This window comes from Scyliorhinus torazame, chromosome 8 (genome assembly GCF_047496885.1).
Source record: "Scyliorhinus torazame isolate Kashiwa2021f chromosome 8, sScyTor2.1, whole genome shotgun sequence".
Classification (NCBI taxonomy): domain Eukaryota; kingdom Metazoa; phylum Chordata; class Chondrichthyes; order Carcharhiniformes; family Scyliorhinidae; genus Scyliorhinus; species Scyliorhinus torazame.
In genome coordinates this window covers 231,821,781-231,839,427 of record NC_092714.1, presented here as the reverse complement: position 1 = coordinate 231,839,427, position 17,647 = coordinate 231,821,781, and the positions used below count along the sequence as shown (strand labels likewise).

The 17,647-nt window shown below is 45.9% G+C and overlaps 1 protein-coding gene across 1 annotated transcript in view; it reads right to left on the bottom strand.

Moving 5' to 3' along the window:
• The window catches only part of LOC140428444 (phosphoprotein associated with glycosphingolipid-enriched microdomains 1-like), a 163,638-nt gene that overhangs the window by 78,982 nt on the left and 67,009 nt on the right, over window positions 1-17,647 (bottom strand). Inside the window, exons 3-5 of the mRNA XM_072514901.1 lie at window positions 8,514-8,568; window positions 2,559-2,646; window positions 994-1,577 (exon numbers count right to left, since the gene is read on the bottom strand). Of these exons, the coding sequence (XP_072371002.1) occupies window positions 994-1,577; window positions 2,559-2,646; window positions 8,514-8,568 (727 nt within the window). The remainder of the gene's footprint in view (window positions 1-993; window positions 1,578-2,558; window positions 2,647-8,513; window positions 8,569-17,647) is intronic.

Genomic DNA, 17,647 nt, shown 5'->3' with positions numbered 1-17,647 from the left:
TGCAAAGTAACAAGGCATCATTGAAACCATCTTGCTATGGATAATGGCTATTAAAAAAAATAAGAAAAAGATAGTCGAGGCAATAGTTTGCTCAAGGGAGAAAGGTATAATGTAAAAAGGAGCATGCTGCTGTACAAATTCCTCTGATAAATGTTGTCATTTTTTTCAATGAAGCAGTTGCAGGGGAAATGGCACACACAGCCCAGGGTGAGTTTGTAGCAAGGTGGTGAAGGAATGCGGTGTGTGTTTCAGAGACCTTTGAAATGCTTCACTTGACCTGATATAGAATCACAACAGCACAGAAGGAGGCCACTCAGCCCATTGAGTCTGCACCGACCCTCTGAAAGAGCACCCTACCTGGCCCACCCCCACCCCCGTATCCCCACCTAACCCCTTAGATACTAAGGAGCAATTTAGCATGGCTAATCCACCTAACCAACACATGTTTGGACTGTGAGAGAAAATCGGAGCACCTGGAGGATACCCATCCACGGGGAGAACGTGCAAACTCGACATAATCACCCACGGCCGGAATTGAACCGGGGTCCCTGGTGGTGTGAGACAGCAGGGCTAACCACTGTGCCACCCATATATCTACGTTAAGAATATTACATTAAAACCATGTTGCGAGCAGGGATATAAGGGTTTGAGTGGATAACCCAATAATATGTTCCTTTGGTTTTTAAATGCCATGGTTCTGAAAGGTGAATGTGTCACATATCACTCACGACCAATGGGATTGAGGATATGACAGAGATTTTTAATGATTCAATAGAGTATTTGTTGCATTCTGTATGTTCTGTGGGGATACATCATGATTATTAAAGAATCCTGACTGCATCCTATAGCTAGAACAACCAGGTACCTTTACATTGTTTGGTATAGCCATTGAAAGGATGATTTGTATCATTGGAAGCTTTTACTTAGGAAAAAATAAATATTTTTTTAAAAATGACAGATCGTTGATTTTAAAGAAAGAGGAAAATGATGTACCTCAGTCTGTGAAAAGGCAGCAGATTTTCCTTTCAGTTTTAATTGTTCCCCATGGTTACGGAATCCTGGTAACAACACACAGCCATTCTTTAAATTTCTCCTTGGTTGTTTTTCCTGTGCAACCTCCTGATTTGTGATCTTTTCTTTCTTCTTTACTTTCCGAATTGAGGCGTACTCTGGTATGTTCATGCTTCCAGCTGGCTCCTTGAAACCATGAGCCACTTGCCTTTGAGACATTAAAAGTGATTCCAGTTCATTAGCCCCACGTTCAGATTTTGATTGCCCATCACGTTGAAGATTAATATGATCTACTTCATATTTTGTCCCAACACTCTCATACAATGAGTCTTCAATTGAGTTCTTCTGACTGGGATAGTCATTAACTTGTGAATAAACAGAATCCATATCATGTGCTTTTCTCAAAGTGGGCAGCTTTCCGCCGGTGTAATTATTACCAGGAACTTTGGGCAACATTCTGTCCTGCCGAATTCTTGAATTTCCTGCATCATCCTCTCCGTCCTCCGAAGGTTCGGTTTCCGGCAGATGTAGATAGTCCGTACTGGCTCGCCAGTTTCTGAGACCATCTGCGCACAAGATGATAACATCAAATCATCATCTACAGGAATGTAATTCTGAGAGTACTTTTCCTACAACCTATTTAGGGATCAATTTATATCAGACATTATTTCCACTTAATGCAGCACTTTTACTATTTGGACATCATGTTAGAATTTGGCAAGAGAGTTTTTGGAAATGTCCAAAGGTTGAAGAAATTGGTCTTGGGGAGATTACTGAATGTACGAAGAAATGAAGGAAGGCAGACAGGGGAAACAATTCCAGAGAGGAGGTTCATAACCATAAAGCACTCGAAGGATGGTTTGCTGGGGGGCGGAATGAGGTTTGGGAGCACAGAACACTCAATCATCTCATTGGTTATGCACTCAAAATCAGGCCACGACCAATTCTTTCCCAACAAGTCTTTGACAACAACTGTTCAACACTTACAGCAGAAAAATAAAATAAAACCAGGGTGGAAGGGAGAAGGTTCAATATGGACAATGAAGTAATACAAGTATTAAATGTATTGACCGTGAATTTGCACTCAACTTTGTCATTGGCTGTTGCATCCATTCAAAATTATGTTGAGTACAGATGAGAGATTATTTGACCCATCTAGTTCAGCCCCAGAAGGAAACCTAAAAAGCTCCTATGATATCATCTCATCTCTTTACTTCCTTCAACTTTTGTGGTCATTGCTCGAGGTGGAAATGAATTTCAGTTATTAAGTCCACCTGCACGAAGAACAGCTTCAGATATTAATCCTGAACTTGCCTTTTGCCCTGTCTGCTTGTCCTGTAATATTATTTTACCTTAAAATAGTGTTCAGAATTAACCATTTTTAATCCACTGAGTATAATATGTACATCTCTGATGCTCCTACTTCCAAGTACAAAGAGTTCAAGTTGTTTTAACCTTTCTTTTGAACTGACTCCTCTTACTTCCATTTGCAACCATGTTAGGGTAAGTGCAATTGATATAAATTACAATTTTGTGTTTTTACTTACTTTCACCATAGCAAGACATTCTGTTCGGGTTATGTATTTCCATGTCAGGCGTATTAACAGGTCGAAGCTGTGGTGTATGCCCTACAGACTAAATACAACAACATTTCAGTGAAACATATAATTGACCAAACGACTTGGCACTACATCATTTTTGTGTAACTAATTTTATTATGACACTGAGATATTATGGATCTACTAATCTTTAGGAACATAAAGTTAACAATTATATCCACGAGCAGTATATTACAACTTACAATGACAAATTTTGCAGAGCAACAAAAATAATTAGCAGCTTTTAACGCAAGAACCAAAGATGCTGACACTCAACTACATGGTCACTGATTAAGGCCCAGATTTGTCTATTACCTGTTGCCATAACCATTGAGAGTTTAATCCAACTTAGTCTGGAGAATTGGATCAACCCTCACAATAACAAGTACTTCATCAAGTTGTTAGCTTGAATTAATGGCACTTACACCTCGGAGTCGGAAAGTTCTAAGTTCAAATCCCACTACTACATGAACACTTACTTAGGTTTCAACTTCAATGTAGCACAGAGGGAGTGTTTCTGGAGGTGTTGCCCTTCAGATGAGATAATAAACATGGGCAATGTGAGAGCTTGGGTGGATGTTAAAGACCCCAAAGTACGATTTGAAGGAAAAAGTGGAGTGTGGTAGTCACCACTGTTGTATTATATTGTATATACTGCACTGCATACGAGGGTATTACGATAAGGCCCCTGTACTACAGGTACGGGGGTAGATCCCTGCCTGCTGGCTCCGCCCAGGAGGCGGAGTATAAATGTGTGTGCTCTCCGAACAGCAGCCATTTCGTAAGCTGCTGTAGGAAGCCACACATCTCTGTGTAATAAAGCCTCGATTACATTCTACTCCCATCTCGTCGTAATTGATAGTGCATCAATTTATTACACAGATTTTTCAGAGATGGAACTCTGCATCAAGCCGGATTGCCTGTAGCTGCATCCTCAAGCAGACAACGCCAAAAAGGACTTTGCACATTGGCTAGCTTGTTTTGAAGCATACATCGGGTCTGCGCCAGACCCAATCTCAGAAGCACAGAAGCTCCAGATTCTGTACACATGGCTGAGCTCCAACGATTTTTCCCTCATTCAGGACGCGCCTATCTACGCAGAGGCCATGGCGCTACTGAAGGAGAATTACGCTCAGCAGACCAACAAGATCTACGCCAAGCACCTCCTATCCACGCGGCACCAACTTCCCGGTGAGTCTGTGGAAGATTTCTGGCGTTCCCTGCCTGCCCTGGTGAGAGACTGTGACTGCCGGGCCGTTTAGGTCACTGAACATTCGAACCTGCTAATGAGAGACACGTTCGTTACGGGCATAGGGTCTGACTACATCTGCCAGAGCCTCTTAGAAGGGGCCACGCTTGACCTCGCGGCGACTAAGAAACTAGCGCTCTTGCTCACGGTCGCCTCACGAACCGTACAGGTTCATGCCCCCGACCGCACGGCCCACCCCCCCGTGCATCGTGGACCCCATCAGCGACCGCCCTCAGCCAACCCCCCTCCTGTGCTGCGCGGCAGCCAACCAACCCCGGGGGACCCAAGTGCTACTTCTGCGGACAGACAAAACACCCCCGGCAGCGCTGCCCGGCACGGAGCGCGCTCTGCAAAGCCTGTGGCAAGAAGGGACATTTCGCTGCAGTGTGCCAGGCCCGTTCAATCGCCGCTATTGTCCCGGCACCCCCCACGTGCGGCCCGTGGGCGCCGCCATCTTGCTTGCCTCAGAACCAATGGGCACCGCCATCTTGCCTGCCCCAGGACACATGCGGCCCGAGGGCGATGTCATCTTGCCTGCCCCAGGACATGTGCAGCCCGTGGACGCTGCCATCTTACCCACCTCAGGAGCCCTGCCCGTCGGGCACCTCATCAGGTCACTCATCGCCTGCAACCCAGACGACCAGCCGCGTCTCGCCTCGGTCACGATCAACCAGTCTTGAACGCACAACCTCGTGACCGCTTCGACAAAGGTGAAGGTCGACGGACATGAGATATCCTGCCTTCTGGACTCCGGGAGCACTGAGCACTGCATCGCCACCCTCACCGTCCAGGGCGTAGAGTTCAGTGGCTTTCGGCTCTACAACCTCCCCAACCTCTGCGCTACCTTGCTACTCGGCCTGGACTTCCAGTGCAACCTCCAGAGCCTAACCCTGAAATTTGACGGGCCCCTACCACCCCTTACTGTTTGCGGCCTCGCGACCCTCAAGGTCGACCCGCCTTCCCTGTTTGCAAACCTCACCCCGGATTGCAAACCCGTCGCCACCAGGAGCAGACGGTACAGTGCCCAGGACAGGACCTTCATCAGGTCTGATGTCCAGCAGCTGCTGCGGGAAGGTATCAGCGAGGCCAGCAACAGCCCCTGGAGAGCCCGAGTGGTAGTGGTGAAAACCGGGGAGAAAAACAGGACGGTCGTTGACTACAGTCAGACCATCAATCAGTACACGCAGCTCGACGCATACCCCCTACCACACATATCTGATATGGTCAATCAGATTGCACAGTACCGGGTTTTCTCGACAGTGGACCTGAAATATGCCGACCACCAGCCCCCCATCCGTAAGGCAGACCGCCCATACATTGCTTTTGAAGCAGATGGCCGCCGTCACCATTTCCTTAGGGTTCCCTTCGGCGTCACCAACGGGGTCTCGGTCTTCCAACGGCAGATGGATTGAATGGTTGAACGGTACGGGCTGCGGGCCACTTTCCCGTAACTTTCTCGTTGGCCGAAGATGGATAACGTCACCATCTTCGGCCACGACCAGCAGGACCACGACGCTAACCTTTCCAAATTTCTCCACACCGCCACACTCCTCAACCTAACTTACAACAAGGAGAAATGTGTGTTCAGCACGAACTGATTAGCCATCCTCGGCTATATGGTTCAGAACGGAGTTCTAGGGCCCGACCCCGATCGCATGCGCCCCCTCATGGAACTCCCCCTCCCCCACTGCCCCAAGGCCCTCAAACGATGCCTGGGGTTCTTTTAGTATTACGCCCAGTGGGTTCCAAACTATGCGGACAAGGCCCGCCCACTCATTCAATCCACCGCTTTCCCACTGACGTCCGAGGTTCACCAGGCCTTCAACCGTATCAAGGCCGACATCGCCAAGGCCGCGATGCACGCAGTCGACGAGACGCTCCCCTTCCAAGTCGAGAGTGATGCATCAGACGTCGCTCTGGCCGCCACCCTCAACCAGGGCAGGCCCGTGGCATTCTTTTCCCGCACCCTCCATGCCTCCGAAATTCAGCACTCCTCTGTCGAAAAGGAGGCCCAAGCAATCATTGAAGCTGTGCGACATTGGAGGCATTATCTGGCCGGTAGGATATTCACTCTCCTCACTGACCAACGGTCGGTTGCCTTCATGTTTAACAACACACAGCGGGGTAAGATCAAAAACGATAAAATCTTGAGGTGGAGGATCGAGCTCTCCACCCAGGATTACGAGATTTGGTATCGCCCTGGTAAGCTCAACGAGCCCCCCGATGCCCTGTCCCGAGGTACATGTGCCAGCGCACAAGTGGACCGACTCCGGATCCTGCACGACGATCTCTGTCACCCGGGTGTCACACGCTTTTACCACTTCATTAAGGCCCGCAATCTGCCCTACTCCATCGAGGATGTCAGGGCTATCACCAGAGACTGCCAGGTCTGCGCGGCGTGTAAACCGCACTTTTACCGGCCAGACCGTGCGCGCCTGGTGAAGGCCTCCCGCCCCTTTGAACGCCTCAGCGTGGACTTCAAAGGGCCCCTCCCCTCCACCGACCGCAACACGTACTTTCTTAATGTGGTCAACGAATATTCCAGATTCCCCTTCGCCGTCCCATGCCCCGATATGACGTCTTCCACCGTCATCAAAGCCCTCAACACCATCTTCGCTCTGTTAGGTTTCCCCGCCTACGTCCACGGCGACCGGGGATCCTCATTTATGAGCGAGGAGCTGCGCCAGTACCTGCTCAACAGGGGCATTGCCTCGAGCAGGACGACCAGCTACAACCTGAGGGGAAACAGGCAGGTGAAGTGGGAGATTGGGACGATCTGGAGGGCCGTCCAGCTGGCCTTACGGTCCAGAAATCTCCCGGCCAACCGCTGGCAGGAGGTCCTACCCGACACCCTTCATTCCATTCGGTCGGTCCTGTGCACCGCGACCAACGAAAACCCCCATGAACGTCTCTTTGCCCGGTCTACCTCCGGGGTTTCGTTCCCAACGTGGCTAGCAATCCAGGACCCGTTCTCCTCCGCAAGCACGTGCGGCTCCACAAGGCGGACCCGTTGGTTGAGAGAGTACAGCTACTCCATGCGAACCCGCAGTACGCGTACGTAGCATACCCCGACGGCCGCCAAGACACAGTCTCCCTCAGGGATCTGGCACCATCTGGCACCAGCTGCCCCCCCCCCAACCCCGCGCCACTCTCCCCTCCCCCAGCACACCCCACCACAGCCCCCACTCCAGGACAATCCGTCCTCCCTTTGCTCCCACCCGGAGATGAAGACAATTTCGACACACTCCCGGAGTCACCGAAGACCAAGCCGACACCTGAGTCGCCACCATCACTGCGGCGCTCTCAACGACAAATCAAGGCGCCCGATCGTCTAAATTTGTAACCTTCTCTGTAATTTTAAAACCAATCTGTATGTATATAGTTTTCCACCCCCCCCACTGGACTCATTTTTAACAGGGGGTGAATGTGGTAGTCACCCACTGTTGTATCATATTGTATATATGGGTATTACGGTAAGGCCCCTGTACTACAGGTAGATCCCTGCCTGCTGGCTCCGCCCAGGAGGCGGAGTATAAATGTGTGTGCTCTCCGAACAGCAGCCATTTTGTAAGCTGCTGTAGGAGGCCACACATCGCTGTGTAATAAAGCCTCAATTACATTCTACTCTCGTCTCGCCGTAATTGATAGTGCATCATGGAGTTCTCCTGATGTTATGGCCAATGTTTCTCTGTCAATCAAAGCTACCAAAAATGGATTAACTTGACCATGTATTCCAACACTATTAATGGGACCACACCTGGCTGCCAGGGATGGTATGGCGGCACAGTGGTTAGTGCTGGTGCCTCACAGTGTCAGGGACCCAGATTTTATTCCAGGCTTGGGTGACTGTCCGTGGAGTTTGCCCGTTCTCTCCAGGTTTGCGTGGATTTCCTCCGGGTGCTCCGGTTTCCTCCCACAGTCCAACGATGTGCAGATTGGCCATGCTAAGTGGATGGCCATGTTAAATTGCCCCTTAGTGAGCCATGTTTAAATGCAGTTACAGGGTTGCAGGGATAGGGCGGGGGGAATGGGCAGAGGTTAGGGTGCACTTTCAGAGTGCCGGTGTAGATTTGATGGGCTGAATGGTCTATGTTTCGTCTATACAGAATAACCGTGATTGCTATTCCAAGTAATTAAGTATGCATGAAGTACTTTGGGATATTTTTGAAAAACACGATAAGGTGCTATGCAAGTTATTTCTTATCAAAGCTGCAAAAATCACAAAATAACATTCATGGCACTGAGGAGTGTAACACTGAGACACTTAGTTAGAAATATTAGATGGGGGACAATGACGCAAATAGATAACAAAATCATTTGATAGCTCCAGGGTATAAGATTCAATTCCAGTCAATGTCCCCACAAATCATATACTGTACAAGTGCTGCCATTCTTAGCACACCAGGCCACAGCCTTTGATCATTTGATGAATCCGGAGGTCATTATGAATGTCACCCTGCTTTTAAATGGGTTGATGACGCTACTCAACGGTGCCACAAGGTGGGGCTAAATCTCATTTACTTGTGATTTACTTATTCATCCTCTTTGAGTTAAGGGAAACCTTAATGAAGTCATTAAAATAAAACTGTGGTTAAACAAAATGGAGAAGTGAAATTTACACATTACTTCTATCAGGTTCACAGTTAAGTACTTACCATACCAACTAGCTTCACTCCATCAATCTTGATTTTCTTTTCTTTGTTGTTTCTGCTGAATTAATACGAGATTTAAATTTGTTTGGACACATGTAAAAAAAAAAAATTGCAAAATAATTCATTCCTCCATTTTTTAAAGACCAAAATATTCTATCCTATGTTTAATCGCTTATTGGGTTTTGTCTAACAAAAAGGTGCACAGGGAATCCAAATGTCTTCCAAAAGCATAAAAGAAGGCGGTTGACGGGGTAGAGATTGCAGAGACAATGGTCATAATCTTTCAATAGGAATTATGCAATCTTATATACAGGAGATAATGACAGGGGGCTAGAGAATTGCAAACATTCAAAAAACAAAGGGTCCTCGGATAAACCCAGCAATTATAGGTCAGGTCAGTCAGTTTATCCTTAGTTGTGGGAAAGCTTTTAAAATGATAATCAGGAACAAAACTAACAACCACTTGGTCAGATGTGGATTAATTAAGGAGAGCCAGCAGGAATTGTTAAAGGCAAATTACATTTAAATAACTTGACTGATTTTTATTGATGAGATAAAGAGGGTTGATGAAGGTAATGCAGTTGATGTGGCTGTGTGTAAAGAGTAGAATTCAAAAAGAGGTGCAGAAGGAGAAAGACCTTAGGGGTATGTGCGCAGAAATTGTTGAAGGTGGCAGGGCAGGTTGAGGAAATGTTTAATCAGGCATACCAATGGGATAAGGCTGTTAAATAATAATATAATAGTATTATTAAGTGGGCATAATTGTCCAATTAAGGGCACAGTTAAGGGCCAATTAGCATCCAGGTTATCCGGGAGCCTTCCCGCTCTGGACTTAATAAAAGGCAGAGGTCGGAAGACAGTGGGGTACCCAGCCTGCACTTTCCTAACCCGATTAAGTACCCCCCTCCTCCAAACTTATCGCCGAGGATGGAGGGGATGTGGGGAGGGGCATTACATTCTGCCCTATAGGTCACTACATTCTGCACAAAATGGGAAATAAGTCAATAAAAAGCATCGTTCCCACCTAACCAAACTGCAAAAATCACTGATGGTAATAATGTTTAACTCTTAAAAACATAAAACATATATTGAACTGCTTATGCTCTTAATATATTTCCTATGTCCTCTTTGGTAAGGATCATTTCCAGTTTGAGAGAGTAACCCACTTCAAACTGTTAGCACGCAAGCTAACGCCAGGAGTACACAAGAACAGCCCAGTCTGACTTGCTCTCCAATCGCTCTTCTTCATTGCAGCATAAGAAAAGAGGCTGCAATCCTGCCAGGCAGCTCCCAAGGGCCAGACTTGCAAACATGGCATGTCAGAAACCGCTGGCATAGATCCGCTTTATTGAATCATCCATATAGCCTTCCTTTCAATTCAAATTTGAAAATAAGACAAAACGTACATACAACGTTATTGTACTTGAAATCATTTTCTGTGTCTGGTTTGTCTTTTCTAATTCAATATTAACATCCAACCGAATGTTCTACATGGACAGAGACAAATTATTGCAATTGCAGACTTCAGCAGATAACGGTTTAGTGAAGTAACCATAGGCTGCTTTCCACTTGGAGGGGGAGAGCTGACTGGTGGTTATTTAACCTGAGGATCACCACACCTCAGGCAAGGAGCAAGGCGGGGCCTTCCCGGTACAGAAATTGAACCCCTGCTGTTGGTTGGCCTTGCTGTGCAACACAATCCAGCTGTCCAGCCAACTAAGAATGATCGAGTATAGTATACACAATTCATGTAATAAAGTTGTTACATTCATTGTAAACCTCACAATCATTACTGTGATTACCCCGCCCTTTAAAAGATCACAAAACGTGATGTCAGTTTTACAGGCTGTTAATCATTCATGAATTTTACAGTCAGCAAGTTTGGGTTGGGGGAAAAAATAGATTATTTAATGGCTGCAGTTATTTGGCCTTCAGTCCACAGCAGACAGAAACCTAAAGAACATTTTCATATAAAACACGGAGATAAAAACAGAAGCCCCTGCTCCTATAATGTAAAGAAAAATCAACGTTGGCTCAACGGATTGAATGAAACCCAAAATAAGCCAGCAAGATCTCACTTGGAAGCCGTATCAAAGACAGCAATTAATGAGGGATTTGCTGACAGAACAGATATAGGACTCTTCTAATAGCTGCTGTGTCTCCAATGCCAATTAATATTATGTTCAGCTTTGCTCAGTTGGAAATATTAAGTCACTCAACCTTAAAATGCAGCTGCTGTGTTTATTGAGTGTGTCATGTTATTTCCAATGTAAAAGTACAGGCTTTCTAACAAAAAGATGTTCTTCATATTGACTTGATTGGCACGTTACTGATGTGCTTCCCACTATTTTTTAAAAATAAATTTAAAGTACCCAATTCATTTTTTCCAATTAAGGGGCAATTTAGCATGGCCAATCCACCAAGCTTGCACATTTTTGGGTTGCGGGAGCGAAACCCACGCAAACACGGGGAGAATGTGCAAACACCACACGTACAGTGACCCAGAGCCGGGATCGAACCTGGGACCTCGGCGCCGTGAGGCCGCAGTGCTAACCTACTGCACCACCATGCTGCCTTGTGCTTCCCACTATTGACTGTTTTCTACGCCTCCGTCTCTGCTTCAATTGCCTGGAGTAATTCGAAAGCTTAATAATGCCGCTTCTGCTGGAACCTAGGTATAGTCTTGTTAACGGATTTAGAGGGCAGGTATCATTGCAATCAATTCTGTAATTTCATAGTTTTGATCTTCCAATGGTAAACCTGCCTGACACACAAGGATAGACTTTGACTTGGTGAGATAGTGTAAAATGGATAACAGCAAAACGATAGCCCGTTTTGCATCTCACCAAAATTTGACTTCCATTAATGTCAACGGAAGTAATGACCTACTCCATGGTGAGGAGCAGCTTCTGCACATCTCAGGCTAGAAAGTATCAACCTTCCTGCAGTGTAAATTTGAACAGTTCACAGGAGGAACCATGTTACATGGTGGTACACGTTACATGGTGGTACCCACGTTACCATGCGGCACATGTTACATGATGGTATGCCTCTGCAATACAAGGGAAGACGGAAGGAGAAATGTAGAGAGCAAATTCAACACTTTATTTTGCAGCGGCTTTAACACAGGAATCTACCATAAACATAGATTGCCCTCAATTCATACTTCCTTTGAATTATGACAATTATAGTGGCAAACAGCAGCTAAATTATTGACTCAATATTTTATCTGTTTCTAAGACTTACGGAGGTATATAAAACACCAACTTTCACCAAGGAGACCAACATGTTCGAAATTGTTTGAAAGAAAACTGTTGTAGCCATCTGGGATGGCCACTTCCGGAATACAAAATGGACGCTCGCAAAGACTGTAGGGAACTGTGGACAACGTTAGGAAAGCAAGCAGGCACAGAGCCTGTCTGCATATCGGAAAGACAGCTCCCAGACAGAGCTGAAACTATAGGTCAATTAACATATTGATGGCCCATCTCCGGGAACAAAGGAAAGACACTCAAGCAACCAATACTGCTCCAGACATCCTGGCGCCAGTTCCCCAACCGAAAACACAAACAAAACCAGGCCAACGGCCACCAATGATACGACCAGCCATCAGGGCACCCACCCCTTTATTTGTCAAGATCAATACCAGTGATCGAGAAGCGGCCCAATTAATTGGGGCCAAGTTTAAGGCCCGCTTAAAAGCACGCGAAGCCCCTCCGGGTATAAGAAGGAACCCCCACGAGAGAATCACTCTCTTGGATTTGGCTCTCAAAGCAGAGACCCATCCACCAGCTGCACCAGAAGCAAGCAAGTCCAAGGTCAACGCTCGCAACCAGACGGATGACCTTAGCTGTTCTCCTGTACCATCTCGAACCGAACAACCTCAGATCCGAACGGCCATTGTTCCTCTGACTGAGTGGGCACCCGAAGCTAAGTGTAGGTGTTAGCGTTAGAGATGGTTTAGTCTGTGGTACTTTGTGCATGTGTAGATCTTACTGAGTGTGTAAATAAATAGTATTGACTTTGAACTAACTAACTGGTGTATTGGTTCTTTGATCAGTATTCGGGTTTGACCCTTGTGGCGGTATCGGGAGACACCTGGCGACTCTAAAGCAAACATAATTAGGATTAAGGAAGGCGACCATATTGACCGCCATATTCATAACCAGAGAAACAGAGCAACATTTACTGGCGACATCTGACGGGACTCGACCTAGAAGTGGCTAGTCACTCCGAGAGAACCCAAAATTTGAATTAGAATCCAATTGGAAAAAAGAAAAACCACAAGCGTAAGACCAATACTGATCAAACCACCAAGATTCGGAAGTGCGTTATTTGCATGCGTACTAACAGGGATATAAGGTAAACCTGAAAGATTTTGTTGCGTAAAACTGTCGGAAGTTTTGTAGGCCGGAAATTAGCGTAAGCCGTACCCGTGTTTACATCACCACTTTATCACCCCTATTCCAAATTTGGTAGAGACCCCAGAGATAGCGATAGAAATATCAATGAAGGCAATGGAACGCCTTATGAACCCCCAAGAATTCGAGGTCACAGCGACCAGTAGAGTAGGACAGTGTCCCGTATGGGAAGAGGAAATCAGAAAGTACCTCAAAGGGAAAGGATGGCCCCTTTGGAGTGAATTTTGTGCGAATGATGAAACAGGTCCCAGAAGTATAGGGCATACTTGGTGGGAGAACCTGACAGAGATCCATAGGAAGAGCTTAGGGAAAGCTCGCAAGCCAATGGCAATCGTGTCCTGCTTGGCACAATTAGGATTAAGGAAGGCGACCATATTGACCGCCATATTCATAACCAGAGAAACAGAGCCACACCGTGCATCTGTATAGTGCCTGTGTACAAAACTAAATCCACTGGGATGCAAAAGCATGATTTATTCTTTTCCTGTAATTAACAATGTCAGAATGCTATCTTGGAAATAAAATTGCAACTGTAGTTCACAATGAAGATAATATTTATTTGTTGGCATCAGTGACATGTGCGAGACTTAGTTTTGGTGTCTCACAACCCAAAATATATAACTGTATTTTCTGGACTCATTTATCAATTTCTACTGGGAGTATTATATCTTCATGAGATACGTAGCTTGGCAAAACAATTTTTCAGAGTTTACCAGAGAGGCAAAGCACAATAAAATATGTTACTTTGCTGCAATAATGCTATCGTCAAGCAAATGTTTATTCTGTTCTTCCTTCCCAGAAATAAAGTGCACTTTATTGCCATATTTTACTGTGCTGTCAAAATGTATTTAGTGGTTGTGCTGTTAAAGTTAATAAAACAACTATATATTAGGTTCAGAGTAAGTTTTGATGGAATACTGAGAAACTAGTCATTGCTTCAAAAGTAATTGTCTTAACTATCTGCCTCGGAATATAAATTGAAGGCTGTAAAGATACGTAGAGATGTTAAGCCATTCCATGGAGTATGTTGGTTCCCAGGCATTTGTGGAAAGCGCCAGGTTGGAGTTAAATAGTGGAGATCAGGAGATATGGGCAGCTGTGACATTTTGCTTCATTATCTTTCGAGATTCAGACAAAAACATATGTAGAGCTCTCCATCAGGAGATGGAGAAGGGCTGGCGTGGAGTTTATGGAGTGGGCTAGAGTTTGAGGCCAATAATACGATGGCAGATGCTTGTTCTCTGGAAAAATCTGGCTAAGGATAGAAACTTATTTTGCCATCTAAAAGCGGACTAAATGCCATACCCTTGAATATATATATTTCAAGTCATGCATCCGAGTACACCTCCAGTTTCTTACATTTAATATCACAATTTAGTCACGGTTGGGTCATGTCTATCATTTTTTTCGCATGCTTGGAGTGCTGTTTGGCTGTTTTAACTGCAAAGATAAATGCATTTACCATTTTAATTTATCTTTTAAAAGTTGCTACCATAGAGGGCACTGTTACTTTTCAAATTATGATTCTTACAGCCTTTATTCTGGGTGAGGTTGAAAATGAAATGAAATGAAAATCGCTTATCGTCACAAGTAGGCTTCAAATGAAGTTACTGTGAAAAGCCCCTAGTCTCCACATCCCAGCGCCTGTTCGGGGAAGCTGGTACAGGAATTGAACCGTGCTGCTGGCCTGCCTTGGTCGGCGTTAAAAGCCAGCTCTTTAGCCCTGTGCTAAACCAGCCCCCGAGGTTGGCATCTTCTCTACATTTTACAATTTGTGCTACCCCTCCACAACTCACCTTTCTGATAGCCATACCATGAACTCTGTATCTGGTCGGATGCATTGTCACCAAATTGGAAGCAAGTGCAGTGCTGGTCTCTCTCGTTTAGTAACTTGGCAGGAATGTTATTTGGCCAGAGGCCCAGAGTAAAGTTCCAGAGACAGACGTTCAAAGTCCACTATAGCAACTAGTGGCATTTAAATTCAATCGATTAAGTAAATCTGGAATTAAAACTTTTGGGAGCAATCTGCCGGCCACATTGCGCCCGAAAGGCGATGCGGCAGATCCCTCTTCTGGGGTCTAGCTAGGTCGCCATGCCTCGTGAGATTTAACGCGATTTCACGATCTGAATCCCACTCATTGTGGGCGGGATCACTGCCTGGTAAATCTGCGTATTAGAGCGGGACAGCTAGTCTCACTCTCATATCCACTTGCCTGATCTACCGAGGACCTGGGATCTAGCCCCTTCACCTCGGAGACCTTGGATGAGCGCCATTCAGTGCTGGCTCCCACAAACCAAAAGGAACAACATTTTTTTGGGGGGGGGGGGCTCCCAGGGGACCCGAGGCTCCCAGGTGGTTGTCCTCTGGTGCCAGCCTGGCACCCTCTACTGCCACCTGAGTGCTGGCCTGGTACTGCCAGGGTGCCCAGGTGGCACTGCCAGCTGGCAGGGGCACTGCCAGGGTGCCAGGCTGGCATTTTTCCCATGCTAAGGATCAGGCACCGGGGTGCCCTGCACTTGTGGGGTGGGGCCCCTTATCGGTGAGTTGGGGGTTCGGAAGGTCGAGAGATCGAGACACCATTTTAAATGGTGTCCAAATCTATTCCTGCACTGAGGAGTCTGCACCGGCTCTTGGAAAGAGCACCCTACTTAACCCCACACCTCCACCCTATCCCCGTATCCCTGCAACCCCATCTAACCTAAGGACAATTTGGCATGGCTAATCCACCTAACCTGCACATCTTTGGACTGTGTGAGGAAACCGGAGCACCCGGAGGAAACCAACGCTCATCTCCCTGACTCAAGACTCTCAGTTCCTGTTCCAATGCATTTTTGCTTGGCAAAGCTTTTCATTTCCATACTTTTTCTTAAACTCTTAATAAAATTAGATTGCTATATTACTTTCTTTTAGAACGGAATAGAACAGTCTGGTTTCCTTTGGTGAAAATAGGGTATTGGAACTTGGTGCCATAAAATTCCCAGGGTGCAGGAGGCCGTTCAGCCCATCGAGTCTGCACCGACCCTCTGCAAGAGCACCCTACCTAGGCCCACACCCCTGTCCGAACCTCATAACCCCTCCTAATCTGCACATCTTTGGACTCTGGGAGGAAACCAGAGCACGTGGAGGAAACCCATGCAGACAAGCGGAGGAAACCCACGCAGACACGGGAAGAAAGTGCAAACTGCACAGACAGTCACCCTAGGCCAGAATTGAACCCAGGTCCCTGGCGCTGTGAGGCAGCAGTGCCAACCACTGTGCCAACCCTTCAGGAACCAATCCCCAATTTCTAACATTGTTCTTGTGGGAAAATCCGTTCTGACTTAAGACGTTTCGACAAGACACGGTTTCCATGAACCAAATGTGTTGCAAGTCTGAGGACTGCCTGTAAAAGCAATTGGAAAATGATTTTGGGCAAGTATCATAGGATCTTTACTTCCTGTACTATGTAACAGTGCCCCCAGGTGGCTATATCAATTCTTATTAACTTTCATCTCCAGAATAAAAATCAGTAAGGAGATCATTTGCCTTGAGAGGAAGAGAAACATTTTTGTACATAGCTATTTTTAAAAATGCATTTGAGACATTCGAGACTGTTCAGATTTTTATACATAGGAATCCCAGTTATGCAACCATTATTCATTTTTCCCCTTTGGAAAGGAATTTCTATTTTAGCAACCTTGGGCCAACTCAACCAACTAACTGCCATTTTGCCTTCCAAAATTCTCCAATTCCTTCCCTTTTCTCTATCTTCCAAAGTACAATTAAGGATGGCAACAAATGCTGGCCATGCCAGTAATACTCAAATCTCGTGAATGAATAAAAAAAGGTTAATATGCCTATTTCAAGTGTTTATGTTTTTATAAATATCTCAAATGTCATAATTAGGTAATTTATCCGTTAGGAAATTTGGACCTCCGTGAATTCTCCCTCCGTGCACCCGAACAGGCGCCGGAGTGTGCCGACTCGGGGCTTTTCACAGTAACTTCATTGCAGTGTTAATGTAAGCCTACTTGTGACAATAAAGATTATTATTATTATTATTAATTGCTTGGTGTTGTGGAGCATTGTAAGTCACAAACTGGCTCACTGTGAATTTTAAGATTATGTTACTTAAGATTAGTTCCGAAGTACTATTCTGGTCTGGGGGGAAAAAAAAGGGGTCAGCATTTAAAAGTTCAGAAAGGGGAAAAATCTAGTCATATTTCACATACCAAGCATAACTGAGACGACAATTGTGTGAATACTTTAGGAAGTAAGATAAGCCCACATTCCTATAACAATAAAAAACTACTCGGTATGCAAAATATCAAACTTACCTCACCCTTTGGAATGCACTGATGATGTTCCAGTGTGCTGAAGATAAACCTCCGGTGAAAGATAATAATCATTGCCAGTTACTATGTGGAACATGTGCTTCACAGCATCAATTCCCGCTTGGATCACTGTCTGTACGGAGTCTGCATGTTCTCCCTGTGTCTGTCTGAGTTTCCTCCAGTTTCCTCCCACTGTCCAAAGATGTGCAGGTTCGGTGGATTGGTCACGTTAAATTGCCCCGTAGTGTCCAAAAGTTAGGTGGGGTTTCTGGGTTACGGGGACAGGGTGGAAGTGTGGGTTTAGGTAGGGTGCTCTTTCAGGGGCCTGTGCAGACTCGATGGGCTGAATGGCCTCCTTCTGCACTGTAGATTCTATGATTCTAAGGCTTAGATGACAATGAC